Source organism: Eleutherodactylus coqui, chromosome 8 (genome assembly GCF_035609145.1).
Source record: "Eleutherodactylus coqui strain aEleCoq1 chromosome 8, aEleCoq1.hap1, whole genome shotgun sequence".
NCBI lineage: Eukaryota > Metazoa > Chordata > Amphibia > Anura > Eleutherodactylidae > Eleutherodactylus > Eleutherodactylus coqui.
Genome location: NC_089844.1, coordinates 24,372,196 through 24,384,709, shown reverse-complemented (window position 1 = coordinate 24,384,709; position 12,514 = coordinate 24,372,196). Strand labels below are relative to the sequence as shown.

Genomic DNA, 12,514 nt, shown 5'->3' with positions numbered 1-12,514 from the left:
GTAAAATCTCCGAGGATGTAAGGTGTTTTCATGGCAAAACAGCTTCGGATCACTTTAGGGGTGCAGGGATATTGCGGGGTGATGGGAATCTTATGTGCTGAGGAGACGTTTCCATCATTGGTGACAGGCGCAGGTTATGGCGTTATGCGGTGCATCGGGCTACATTGTAAACACTGCTCATTACATAAGGTACATGACAAACCGTTCCATCGCTACTTCTTGCAGTCGACGGATGATGCGGGATTATTCTGATTAAGGAAAATTGGCTTTTACCTCATTCAGGCTTTTTTGCCTTCTTCTGGATCAACATTTGGGGGGGGGGTGGGGGTGGTGGATAGGCTGAACTGGATGGAGGTTGCTGCTTCAGCCTGTGTTACTATACTTATAGATGTGAGAATGCTGCATAAATAAGGTGAACCTGCAACCGGTCATCTTGTGTTTTCTATCGTGACGTTAAATACCATAAAAAGCAGAACAGGCACTGAATGGATTTGCATTGCAATCACTCTAAACTAAGGCGCAAACTAAACCGCACTTGAGCTACAGCCGCTCCGCTGCATTCTGTTATTTCCTTTCCACAAAACCTTCTAAACATCAATGCTGAAAAATAATATAAAAAGATCACTAAAATCTTCCCACGTACATCAGACAAATGCCGATACGACCCAACGGCAACTCTCCGAACTACTGGACAACTCTTCCAAAGGACATCGGTGCCCCCCATGTAAGCGGATGTAAGGTTTGCTATATCAATGCAGCATTACCAGCGGCCTTCATACTCGGATACTATGTGTAAAGCCGATATCTCATCAGTAACCCTTTTGCTGCCAGCCAGACTTCCAAAAACATCTGCTGGCAAGTGTCTGGCGTTTCCCATTTTCCGGATGGCGCGTACGTTGTGGAAGACCAGATGCTTTAGACATTCTTTGTCCGGTTATCTTTATATATAAAAAATCTAACAGTAAAAAAAAACAACATTCTCAATCCTAGAAACCGTGAAAAGAACAGAAGTTGGCTTAAACAAATCCATAGCGCTCAGCGAACAGTTTCTTTTTCTGTACATCAAAATGAGTTATTACATCCGAAAGTGCAGCCAACCAATCTGAGGGCTCCAACTGGTCCGGCGTTCACTTATTACTAAAACAGCCGCTTAGACTGGCCATCCGGTCTGCTCCCCCCGTCATCCACGCGACGGTTCCATGGGCATGAGAGGACCAAACCGAGGGAAACCAACCTACAATTCTGTTTGCTCTAATAAAACCCTGATTTAAAGGGGTTGTCTGCCCTTTTTTCCTCTGGATTGGTCATCAGTAGTTGATGGATGGGGGTCTACCATTTGGGACCCTCGTCCAGCAGCTGAACATCCAGGCCTGCTGTCCAGAGCAGTGGGCCAGGCATTACCACAAACAGACAGGGGAGGAAGTTCCATGGCTAGCTTCACTCCCGCTAAAAATCTATGGGAAAGCCGCGCTGCAACGGCAGTCCCTACTTCCATGCCGGTCATGACATCACATCCAGTCCCAACCGATAGAGAAGCAGGAACTGCTGTATCAGCACGTTTCTCCCATTGTTTTCATAGTGAAGTCAACACTTCCTTGCCTGTTCGCTGATGACGACATCTGGCCCACTACATTCGAGAGCAGGCCGGACAATCAGCTGATGGATGGGGGTCCTGATTGACGTACCCCTGTCCATCAACTACTGATGACCTATTCACTGGATAGGTCTGTGAAAAAATGGGCAGGCAACCCCTTTAAACTCTCTCTAGATCTACGTTACAAAGACATCAGAACAGAATAAAACCTGTCGTTGCACCTCTGCTTGTGAAAGCCTAAGTTCATAAACATCTCACAAAGCTTTTATAGGTCAGTTTAGGAATGGTCCGCTCTACAAGGACCTCATGGTGGACCGGGGAGCACCCGTAGACGTGATCAGCCTCGATGTTACTGGATCTATTATATAATCAACAAGAAAAATTCTGACACTTGTTAGAGGCTGTGAAGTCTATTAGGAAAGCGTTCCACTTCTAGTGACCTGAGAAGGTCATTTCGAAAAGTTCAGTTTTAATTAGCAGTGTGACTTTTGCAAAGGTTTGAGGCTGTTGCTACAATCCAGGAATTCTCGAAATACTGTCCAACAGGGATGGAGCAAGAGCCACGCCATGGTGATGTGCAGGAGTCGGGCATGCAAGCAACAAAGCCATTCAGTGTAACGTTATTTTCTTCGCTTATAGAAAAAAAAGAAGAAATCTCTCATAAGTGAACGTGTCAAACGCTTCCGCAAACCTCCGGGACATTTCCTTTTACAAAAAATATGTTCCAGGATCTCTACAGAAGCAACTTGTTCATCTTCAAGTAAACAGAAGCCTTGGACTTATACTCCTCTCCCGACCATGAAGATACAACTCTAGCCGTGTCCTAGGGGCGAACTCCGCTGCGACGTCCACAATGGTTCACAGAGAAGTATCAGTAGGTCCAGTCTGGAATTTACCCAACTCAAGTGATGAAAGAGAACGAGCTGAGCCAACGTTTATGGAGTAGGACAAGGGGGAAGGAGATGGAACCTCAGCGTGACGATGTGAATTCCATTCCGGGCCGGATCTCAGCTGTTGGTGAAAGTTCTGCCTGGAGAAGAATCTGGTCTGAAGTCGTATTTGCTTAGAGTACTCGGGTAGTACGTAGTTGTGTATACGTTTGTTTGCTGCAAAGGGTAAAAGTTGGTTCGGTCGTCCGGAAGCAAATTGTTCTTATTGAGTGTCTGCAAAATAAAAGGAGGACAAAAATTTAGAAACTGAAGTTGGACCTAAAAGTCCCCTCGTCGTCCTCCACCCCACGAGGGGCTTCTGCCCATTATCATGCATATAAATATCCTCTCTGCACCAAGTCTGAAATCTCATCTCATCGATGCAGAAGGAGGATGATAATGATGTAGCCTATCCTCCGCCAAGTCTGGAGGGAGCGGCGCACTCTCCGCAGGATTGTACCATCATGAGCGGCATAAACAGTAAGAATTAATAACTCAGTTGGGACCGTTTATCACATTCTGTCTGCTGTAAAACAATGCGCCGTTCATTAAACCTCCAAGAGGTCGGAGAGGCGGCTTCCTCCGATTCGTGGGTATTATTGTTCTATTCATCAATCTTGTGGATATTTGCTTTTTTTCAAAAAGCGTTTGAAAACAAATTTAATACGTAATTCGTCCGAATGTCGGTGAACTACATTCCCTTCTATAAATTGGCGCCATTCAGGGCAGCGAGAATGATCTGCACTTTCCATCTTGGGTTATTTTCTAGCTGGATGAAGGCGTTCTATGTTATTCGATTCGGGGTGTAATTTGATTGCCGCTTCAGATGCAGAAATGAAATTTTCCCTCGCACGAGATAAATTGGAAATTTCTATAATGTGTTCATTTTTCTATTTCGCTCCGTGCTCGCAGACCGGGCAGCGCAGGAGGCCGGCGCGGATGTGATGGGACATTATGTTTTATTTCAAGCTGATAACTAAGAAACTGCAGAATTCCAGAGAAAGATGAGTGGCGGGAGGCTGCGGACCCTCGTGCGGACCGGCTGCTGGGACAATGGCACATTTATTTGCGCTGCTGTTTTAATTGTTCGCTTTGGTTTCGGCATTCGTGAAGAGTCATCACAATTCAAAGGGGTTTCACCATGATTGAAAATTATCCACAGGATAAGGGATAATTTGCTGATTGCTGGGGTCTCAGAGCTGAGAGCCCCAGCAAACCTGCAGAAAGGGATTCCCGTGTCCAGTTCTGCCTACCCCTGTGGGGGTCAATTCTCCCCCTGCAGTGACGTTGGCATGACAGGAGCACTAGCCGATCACGCACGGTGAACGCTGCATTCATTTTAATGGGGCGGACAGAAACACCCAAATGTGCGCTGCTCAGCTATTTCCGCAGTTCCATTAAAAGTTAATGGAGCACTAATGTACTTGCGCAACCAGCACTCCATTCAGTCTCCTCACTGCAGGGGGTGCAGTAACCTCTCAGTGAGGAGGACGGGGGACACAGGACCCTCTTCTTGAAATTGGTGGTGGTCTCCTCAGTAAGACCCACACTGATCAACTAGTTACTTTGGAGAAGTTTCAGCTTAAAGCGTTGTACCACAATTGCAAGCAAAATATGTGGTGCCCAAAGATGGCGAAGAGAACTCAAAATGAACCAACCATCTGAGGGCTCACTGTGCCATGAAGACATAATACAGTGCACGGCAGCCATCATGGCCCAGAGTGCTGCTACTGTCCCCTCTGTGACAAACGTAATACTGACATGCCTAAAACCTAGTGAACGGATAGGCTGCGTTCTCAGTGATGTCACCGCTGCTCTCTATTGCATGGACAGGCTGCATTCTCAGTGATGTCACCCCTGCTCTCTAGTGCATGGACAGGCTGCATTCTCAGTGATGTCACCGCTGCTCTCTAGTGAATGGATAGGCTTCAGTCTCAGTTATTTCACCACTGCTCTCTAGTGAATGGATAGGCTTCAGTCTCAGTTATGTCACCGCTGCTCTCTAGTGAATGGATAGGCTTCAGTCTCAGTTATGTCACCGCTGCTCTCTAGTGAATGGATAGGCTTCAGTCTCAGTTATGTCACCGCTGCTCTCTAGTGAATGGATAGGCTTCAGTCTCAGTTATGTCACCGCTGCTCTCTAGTGAATGGATAGGCTTCAGTCTCAGTTATTTCACCACTGCTCTCTAGTGAATGGATAGGCTTCAGTCTCAGTTATGTCACCGCTGCTCTCTAGTGAATGGATAGGCTTCAGTCTCCGTTATGTCACCGCTGCTCTCTAGTGAATGGATAGGCTTCAGTCTCAGTTAGGTCACCGCTGCTCTCTAGTGAATGGATAGGCTGCATTCTCAGTGATGTCACTGCTGCTCTCTAGTGAATGGATAGGCTTCAGTCTCTGATGTCACCGCTGCTCTCTAGTGCATGGATAGGCTGCATTCTCAGTGATGTCACTGCTCTCTAGTGGATGGATAGGCTACAGTCTCCGTGATGTCACTGCTGCTCTTTAGTGAATGGTAAAGGCTGCCCTCTCAGGGATGTCATCGCTGCTCTTTAGTGAATGGTAAAGGCTGCCCTCTCAGGGATGTCATCGCTGCTCTCCAGTGAATGTAAAGGCTGCCCTCTCAGGGATGTCATCGCTGGTCTCTAGTGACACCCTGTGGTTATGTCAGTCTCCTGCACTATTGTCACCATAGTACAGCTACGGAAATCCATATATTATCTACTCAATGTTATCCAACAGGGAGGAAAAAAAGCATGTGGAAATCTTTTGGGGGTGGCATTTACCTGCTCTCCAGCTCCACTGGCACATCTCAAGGACTGGTGTCCCCGTTATTAGATGCGTCACCTCTGTCAGCTACAAGCAACAGTTCACAGTCACTGTACTGGCATTGAGTGCGCCGTGACATGAGAATGACACTTATGGGGGTGATGATGTGACAAGCGGGTTGCACAGTGAACTGCCAGGAACAAGCATGAAGATCCAGAGTAAAATCCAACAGTGCCCCCTACAGTGTTCACTTCAACACAGCTGACCAACTCCCTACCTCAAAGATGGGCGCCTGTAGCGGAGTGTGAACATGCGAGCAGTGACCGCAGCTGCACAGCCTCATACAAAGAGATCCTACTATAAGAGGATGGCTCACTATCACCCCAAGGCGAGTCACATGAACAATTTTTTTGCATGGACCATAAAAAAAAAAACAAAAAACGTCTGCATGTCGTATTCTCATCCGTTTTCGTCCGTGGAGATTGGACGCACTCGGTCGGGTGTCTTCGTGCTGTCTGATGAGAGCTGCGCCTACGCTTCCCAGGCGCATCTCACATAAGGTAGCGAACCCGACCTTAGCGGTCAGTGGGAAAACTTCAAGCTTGCGGGATATTTAAAAAAAATATAGATTGAGGCATCAAGATTTATAAAAATCACTAAAACGTCTTCGAAAAAATATTTTACATAAAAACTGATTAAACAATCGAACCTTTTCTGATGCCACATTCCCTTTAAAATGCCTGGATCCGTAAACGCCACAGAACCGCGACGCTTACATACCCGTCAATAATCCTCAATGCAATGTCACATTTACACGAGATCTCTGCGTATTATTACTGCCGAAGACTCATTTATTAACCTCCGGTCGCTGACTAGGGATGTCACAGCACTATAGTCTCACGCCGATTGGTCCTTTTCAGACCCTTTCATCATCCACCCTGCCAGGCCCGATACGGCAGCGTCCTCGCCCGGCCTGAATAGTCTGACCCCAAAAAACACACATTTCCAGGGATACAAATCTCGGGTGTCACAAGTAATAACCCCCATCAGGTTTTTAGGGATCAGTAGTCGCAGATGACACTGCGAATGACTTAGCAGTGTCGTGTGAACCTGGCAGTGCTCTGTGCTCTGAGGATCAGGATGTGCCATCATGGACATGCAAACAACGGACCCCAAGGTAACATGCAGCCATGCAAAATGTACAAATGCCAGGAAAGACATATAGGGCATGTTCATAGCCTGTCTAATACCCTGCTATGCCTCAGCATAGCACGGTATTAGATGAATAAAAAAGTATTATGCAAGTCCCCTAAGGGGACAAAAAATTTAAAAAAGTAAAAAAAAAAATTGTAAAAAAAACTAAGATAAACACCAAAACCTCACCCGTTCTCCCTTTACTTTGTAAAAAATAAAAAAATCAAATTACACCTGGTATCCCTGCATTCGTAATGACCCAGAGAAGGAAGATAGTACATTATTTAATCTGCAGGGTGCATGGCATTGGAAGAAAAATAATAATAAAACGTGGCAGAAATAGCTAATTAAGCCTACCTCAACATACAAAAAAACGGAATAGAACGCGATCAAAATGCTGCACGGATCAACAATTGGTACTGATAAAACGCACAAATCATTCTGCAAAATAAGAACCCCTACACAGCTCTGTTGCTAAAAAAAAATTAAGAAAAATAAAAATAAAAAACATGCCAGAATTACAGATTTTGTTAATCTTGCCCCTAGAAAAAATGGAATAAAAAGCGATCAAAATTTTACATGTTCCAAAAAATTAGATAAATGAAGACTGGAGTTCATCCCGCAATAAACACGGCCTTCTAGAACTCCGGCAATGGGAAATAACATTAATACGGCTTTTGGAATGTGGCGAAACCAAAGAAAACCTTTAAGAAAAAAAAATGTTTTAAATGTCCAAAAATAGCAAAACTTAGAAATACTGTATAAACTTGGTATCACCGGGATCGTGCGACTCATATAACGTTATCACACTATTTATTCTGCACGCTGAACGCCGTAAAATGAAATCCAAAAAACAAACGGCAGAATTTCTGTTTTCCCCCCCAATCTCCCGACAATTTTTTTTACAAAAGATATGCAATACATTATATATACCGTATTTTCCGGTGTATAAGACGACTCCTGGCTTTTTGTTTTATATGCCGTGAATACAGTGTGAAAAAAAAATAAATCAATACTTACCTCCGGCGGCGCTACTGCAGGCTGTCGCTCCCTCGTGCACACCAGGAGAGCATTGCTTTCTGCAAGCGAAGCTTGAATGCCCCGCCTCCAGAAAGCTAATGCTCTGATTGGCTAACTTAGTTTGGCGTTAGCTAATCAGAGCATTAGCTTTCTGGAGGCGGGGCACGCACAAGTGAGCGACAGCCTGCAGCTGCGCCGCGGGAGGTGAGTATTGATAATTTTTTTTTTGGGGGGGGGGGGGGGGGGGACAGCGCCTCATCTGTATACCCGGCGTACAAGACGACCCCTGACTGCAGAGCAGATTTTTCGGGGTTAAAAGGTAGTCGTATACGCCGGAAAAATATGGTACCCAAAAATGATGGCATTAAAAAATACAACTTGTCCTGCAAAAAACAAGCCCTCATACGGCCGTGTCAATGGAAAAACGAAAAAGTTCTGGCTCTTAGAACGCGACTGGAAAATTAGTTGAAATGAAATGATTGGGCCATTTAAAAAACAGAGAGGGAGAGGAAACCAGAGGCAGCAGAGATGATCTGTGATGCTCCCATATATCTCTCTGTCCCAGGGAAGGGGGTGACATGAAGTTTTGTTCATGCCATTAAACCCCACCAATCAGAAATCATATTTACTCTCTGATGGTCACATATGGGGTTTTCCGCAGAAAAGGAGTGAAAAGATGAAGACTTGCTCATTTAATCACTCCTCCATTGTTTAACCCAGCAGATGCCGCAGTCACTGCTGACCTTGGCATCTAAAATGTTTTTACAGAAAGAAAATGCAAAAACGTTTTCCCCATTACACATAAAATTTGGCTGATCCGTAACAACCCGTACTATAAAATATTACATTTATAAAGTATGAAAAATTCCATAAAAATAAAACTAAAAAGATGCCAAAATAGACAATTTCTGATCTTCTCACTTCTCCAAAAACAGGAATAAAATCTAATTAGAACGACTTCTGTACCTCGGCAGAGGTCGGGCAAGTATTGCTCTGTTTCCTATTTAACAGGTTGTACCAGGATTGCAAGTTATCGCCGTCCACAGGATAGCAGATAACTTGCTGACTGGAGACATCTCATCGCTGAGATGCCTGCTGATCTCTAGAATGGGACTCTCGTGACCCCTCTACCTGTTACTGCAGGGGTCGCTTCTTCCTCCACAGGGGCATCAGCATGAACGGAACATATGCGCGGTCAACGCTAAATTAATTTCAAGGGGGCTGGTAGAGACACCTGAGCGGGTGCCGTTTGGGTATCTCCACAGCCCCATTGAAAGTTAATGGAGTGGTGGTGATCTTACGCAACCGGCCTCCCATTCAGTCTCCTCCTCACTGTGGGGTGTGCAGTAATCTCAAGATTGGCGGGGGTCTCAGCAATCAGACCCTGGGGATAGGGGATAGCTTGCAATCTTGGGACAACCCCTTTAAAACAACTTGCTTCTTTCAGAATAGAAATCTCCGTTGGAGCAAAGAAACTTATTTCAAAAATCCACATCAGCCTCCGCCTGTGCGGTTCATTTTTCATCAGTAATTTGTGGTGAGGTTCAGATGTTGCCGCCATCTTGTTTCTGCCCGCTAGACTCCATTACTTCCAGCTCACTATGGATTAAGCTCCCTTCACCAGATTGAGAATAGCCAGTGCCGATAACAGCCTCCGAGGAGTTTAGCTTCACTGTCTAAAGAGGCTTCTTAAACAACAAGACTCCATAAAAATAAATCAAGGTGACCGAATCAATAGCTCTAACAGGAAGCGGCAGGGGTGATTTATTTCTGTGGCAGGTTAGCGAAACCAAACATTAATTCTTGTCATCTACTCCAGGAACGCAAGAGGAACTGGCATCTAAAGCCAAGTATCAACGGGATCTGAGTAAGGTTCCCCCTCCGACCTCATTCCCTCCGGCCAGACTAGAGCCCGAATTTCAGTTACACATGCTATAGTTATACTATATGGGAAGATGACGGGAAATGTAGGATATTCGAGCATTGTTAGATGCTTGAGGTGCGAGAGGCTTCACTGTTAAGTCCACAAGCAGCTAAAGGTACCTTTACACAAGAAGGCGAATGGCTCGAAAAATGAAATTTAAATAAATGTCATTCAGTGTAAACACGGCCTCCGACACGGCGACGAACCGTAAGTTGCTAGTTGTTTGTATCTGAACGACTTGTGAATGAATTTGCATGAAGATTCCCTCTATGAACAAGGTCTTGGCAAGCTAATGAACAGACATTGCTCTGCATAAAAGCACATGGTCAGTCACTCAAAAAAGTCGTTGAAGTCTTCGACTGACAATCTAAATGATAATGCTCCATGTAAAGGTATCTTACATGCAGATATGAAGTTATGACTTGATGTCCACAACATGCAGTTATTCGACATCTGTAGGATGCTTCAGCATGCTCCAACCACCTCTATGCACACATTCTCCAGGTCAACCCTTCCTTGAAGTCTCCATTCCCCAGCTCATCATACACCCGACTCATGCCCCATGACGTGCATCTCTCTTCTCCACCGAAGACTCCTACCTTGAACTCCATGGGAGTATATTTTTCATTTTTGGGAGTAGAGTTGCCCTTGTAGTGGAGATGGTTGGGGGTTGCAGGGTGAATTACGGTGGACTCCTGGGACTGTCGCTGGCACCGTTGGCAATAAACATAGATTACAAATGTAAGGAGGCTTGACCCAAAGAAACAAGACACACCCGTGGCTATCAGGTGGATAAGGCTGAAACCTGTCATGGGAAATACAAAGAAGTTGGTTAAAAAACTAACATGTAATCATTTGTTGGCTTGAAGGAGTGTTCCAGAAGGTTTATCTCTTGTACTATTGATGACCTGTCCTCAGGATAGCTCATTAATCCCTAAAGGACAGTTTTGTAGCTTAAGGACACTTTTTAGGGATTTTACCCATGTGGTGGTTTTACTACCCTATTTTTTTCCTTCAGCTGCCAAAACAATTTTTGCAGCGTTTTTTTTCTGTGACATATAGGCCTATTTTTTAATATCTTTTTCACTGACCTTTTTTCCATTTTTTAGTTTTATTGGGGGTAAAAAGCTAAAAAATGTTCTTTTGTAACATTTCTAGTTATTTTGTTTTATTTGTATATTTACACTAAAATAAAGTATGGGAACGGGTTCCTCATTTTGTTTTGATATATAAGTCACATGTTGACAGCTCCATCCTCATTGTGTTCAGAACTGGAAGTGTAATAGAAGGCGTAGTTGTCATTGAAATCAATGGTTGCTACGTCTTCTATTACACTTCCAACTCTGACATCATTGTGCACCAAACTGTCAACATCCGGCTCAAACCCAAAAAGTGTGAGGGCTGAAATCAGCTGATCGCCAATGGTCCTGAGCGACAGACCTCCGCCGATCAACTATTTATGATTTATCCTGAGGACACGTCATCAGTAATACAAGGGGTAACATTGCTGGAATACCTTTTCAATAATGTTCAGCAAATACCAAATCAACAGACAGTAAAACTTGATGCCGGCCCATCAGCCGTCATACCAAAGTTACAGAGGGTTTCTTACCTCCACACTCTTTGTTTTCGTCGATACTTGAAGCCGGAAGAATGACTGCAAATCAAAAGGAGAAACTGCTGTGAATGCACAAATACACAGTCTACAAGAAAGTGATGCCAAGGCAAATACACAGTCTACAAGAAAGTGATGCCAAGGCCAAGAGGATTATGGGGGGCATCAAAAGAGGTTATGGGGCACATGATGAGAACATTGTTCTTCCTCTTAACACGTCACTGGTCAGACCACACATGGAATATTGTGGACAGTTTTGGACATCGATACTCAAGGACATATCAGAGCTTGAGTGGTTACAAAGGCGGGCAACTAAAGTAATAAATGGAATGGGTGGACTACAATACCCAGAGAGGTGATCAACTGGGGTTATTTTGTTTAGACAAAAGCCTGCTGAGGGGCGACCTAATACCTATGTATAACATATCAAGGGTCAGAACAGAGATCTTTCCCATCATTAACTTATGCCCAGGACCGTAACAAGGGGGCGCTCTCTACGTCTAGAGAAAAGAAGGTTTCCACACACCACATAGAAGGGGGTTCTTTACTGTAAGAGCAGTGAGACTATGAAACTCTGCTTGAGGACGCGGTGATGGCAAACTCGATAAAAGAGTACAATAGGGGCCTGGTGTGTAATACTGCATGTTATATCACTGATTACTTCAGAGTGGTCAGTGATCCGGGGATTATTTCGATTGGCAGACTGGAGTCGGGAAGGAATTTTTCCCTTAAAATGAGGCAATTTGGGTTCTACCTCATTGAGGTTTTTTGCCTCCCTCTGGATCAAAATTGGGGGTTATTAGGCCAAACTGGGTGGACATTGTCTCTTTTCAGTCTGAGGCACTGTGACCCTATGAAGCATCAGGATGGCTGTTTCTTATATGATTAGTGATCAGAATGATACGGGGTCACCGGTGTCTTTAGTGCGAATACATTCAGTGATGGTGTCTGCGACATACCTGGAATTTCATTGTATATACAGTCTCTGAACTGCGTGCTATTCCCAATGCACTGTGTGGGTCCAGGATTGTGCATGTCGCAGTAACGGTTTCGATACTGTGTTCCATCTTCGTGGCACATGCTCCATTCTGACCACTCCGCCCAACCGCCTGCAGCAAGACAGCAACACATCATCAACTAACATGTGCAGTCACTTTGTATCTATCTGGACCTCGTAAAACAGATTATTTCCACTTACAATTATGTCCTCTCTACCTAGGAATCTCTAGCTATACAGCGGGACACAAATCTCTGCATGTGTTACTAAATACTAGAATATTCTGTAGCGATACAACTCAGGTTTTTCTTCTTTTACTTTGATCTGTCTCAGAGTAATGAGCCACCAGATCTGAGTCGACATTTGTTTAACATCTATTAAGTTACGCCTGTAATGTTTTGAGAGACATAAAATGTAACAGGATTCTGATTTTAGCCCTGGTGCCCCTCCTGCTCGATGTAGGGGGCATAGAAG

At 44.6% G+C, this 12,514-nt stretch overlaps 1 protein-coding gene across 5 annotated transcripts in view; it reads right to left on the bottom strand.

Moving 5' to 3' along the window:
* Window positions 1-922: 922 nt before the first annotated feature.
* SEMA5B (semaphorin 5B) overlaps window positions 923-12,514 on the bottom strand; it is a 245,894-nt gene continuing 234,302 nt past the window's right edge. For all 5 annotated transcript variants that reach the window (XM_066575322.1, XM_066575325.1, XM_066575323.1 and 2 more), the window contains exons 20-23: window positions 12,003-12,152; window positions 11,041-11,085; window positions 10,028-10,233; window positions 923-2,757 (exon numbers count right to left, since the gene is read on the bottom strand). In XM_066575322.1, the coding sequence (XP_066431419.1) occupies window positions 2,602-2,757; window positions 10,028-10,233; window positions 11,041-11,085; window positions 12,003-12,152 (557 nt within the window). In that variant the 3' untranslated portion in view covers window positions 923-2,601. The remainder of the gene's footprint in view (window positions 2,758-10,027; window positions 10,234-11,040; window positions 11,086-12,002; window positions 12,153-12,514) is intronic.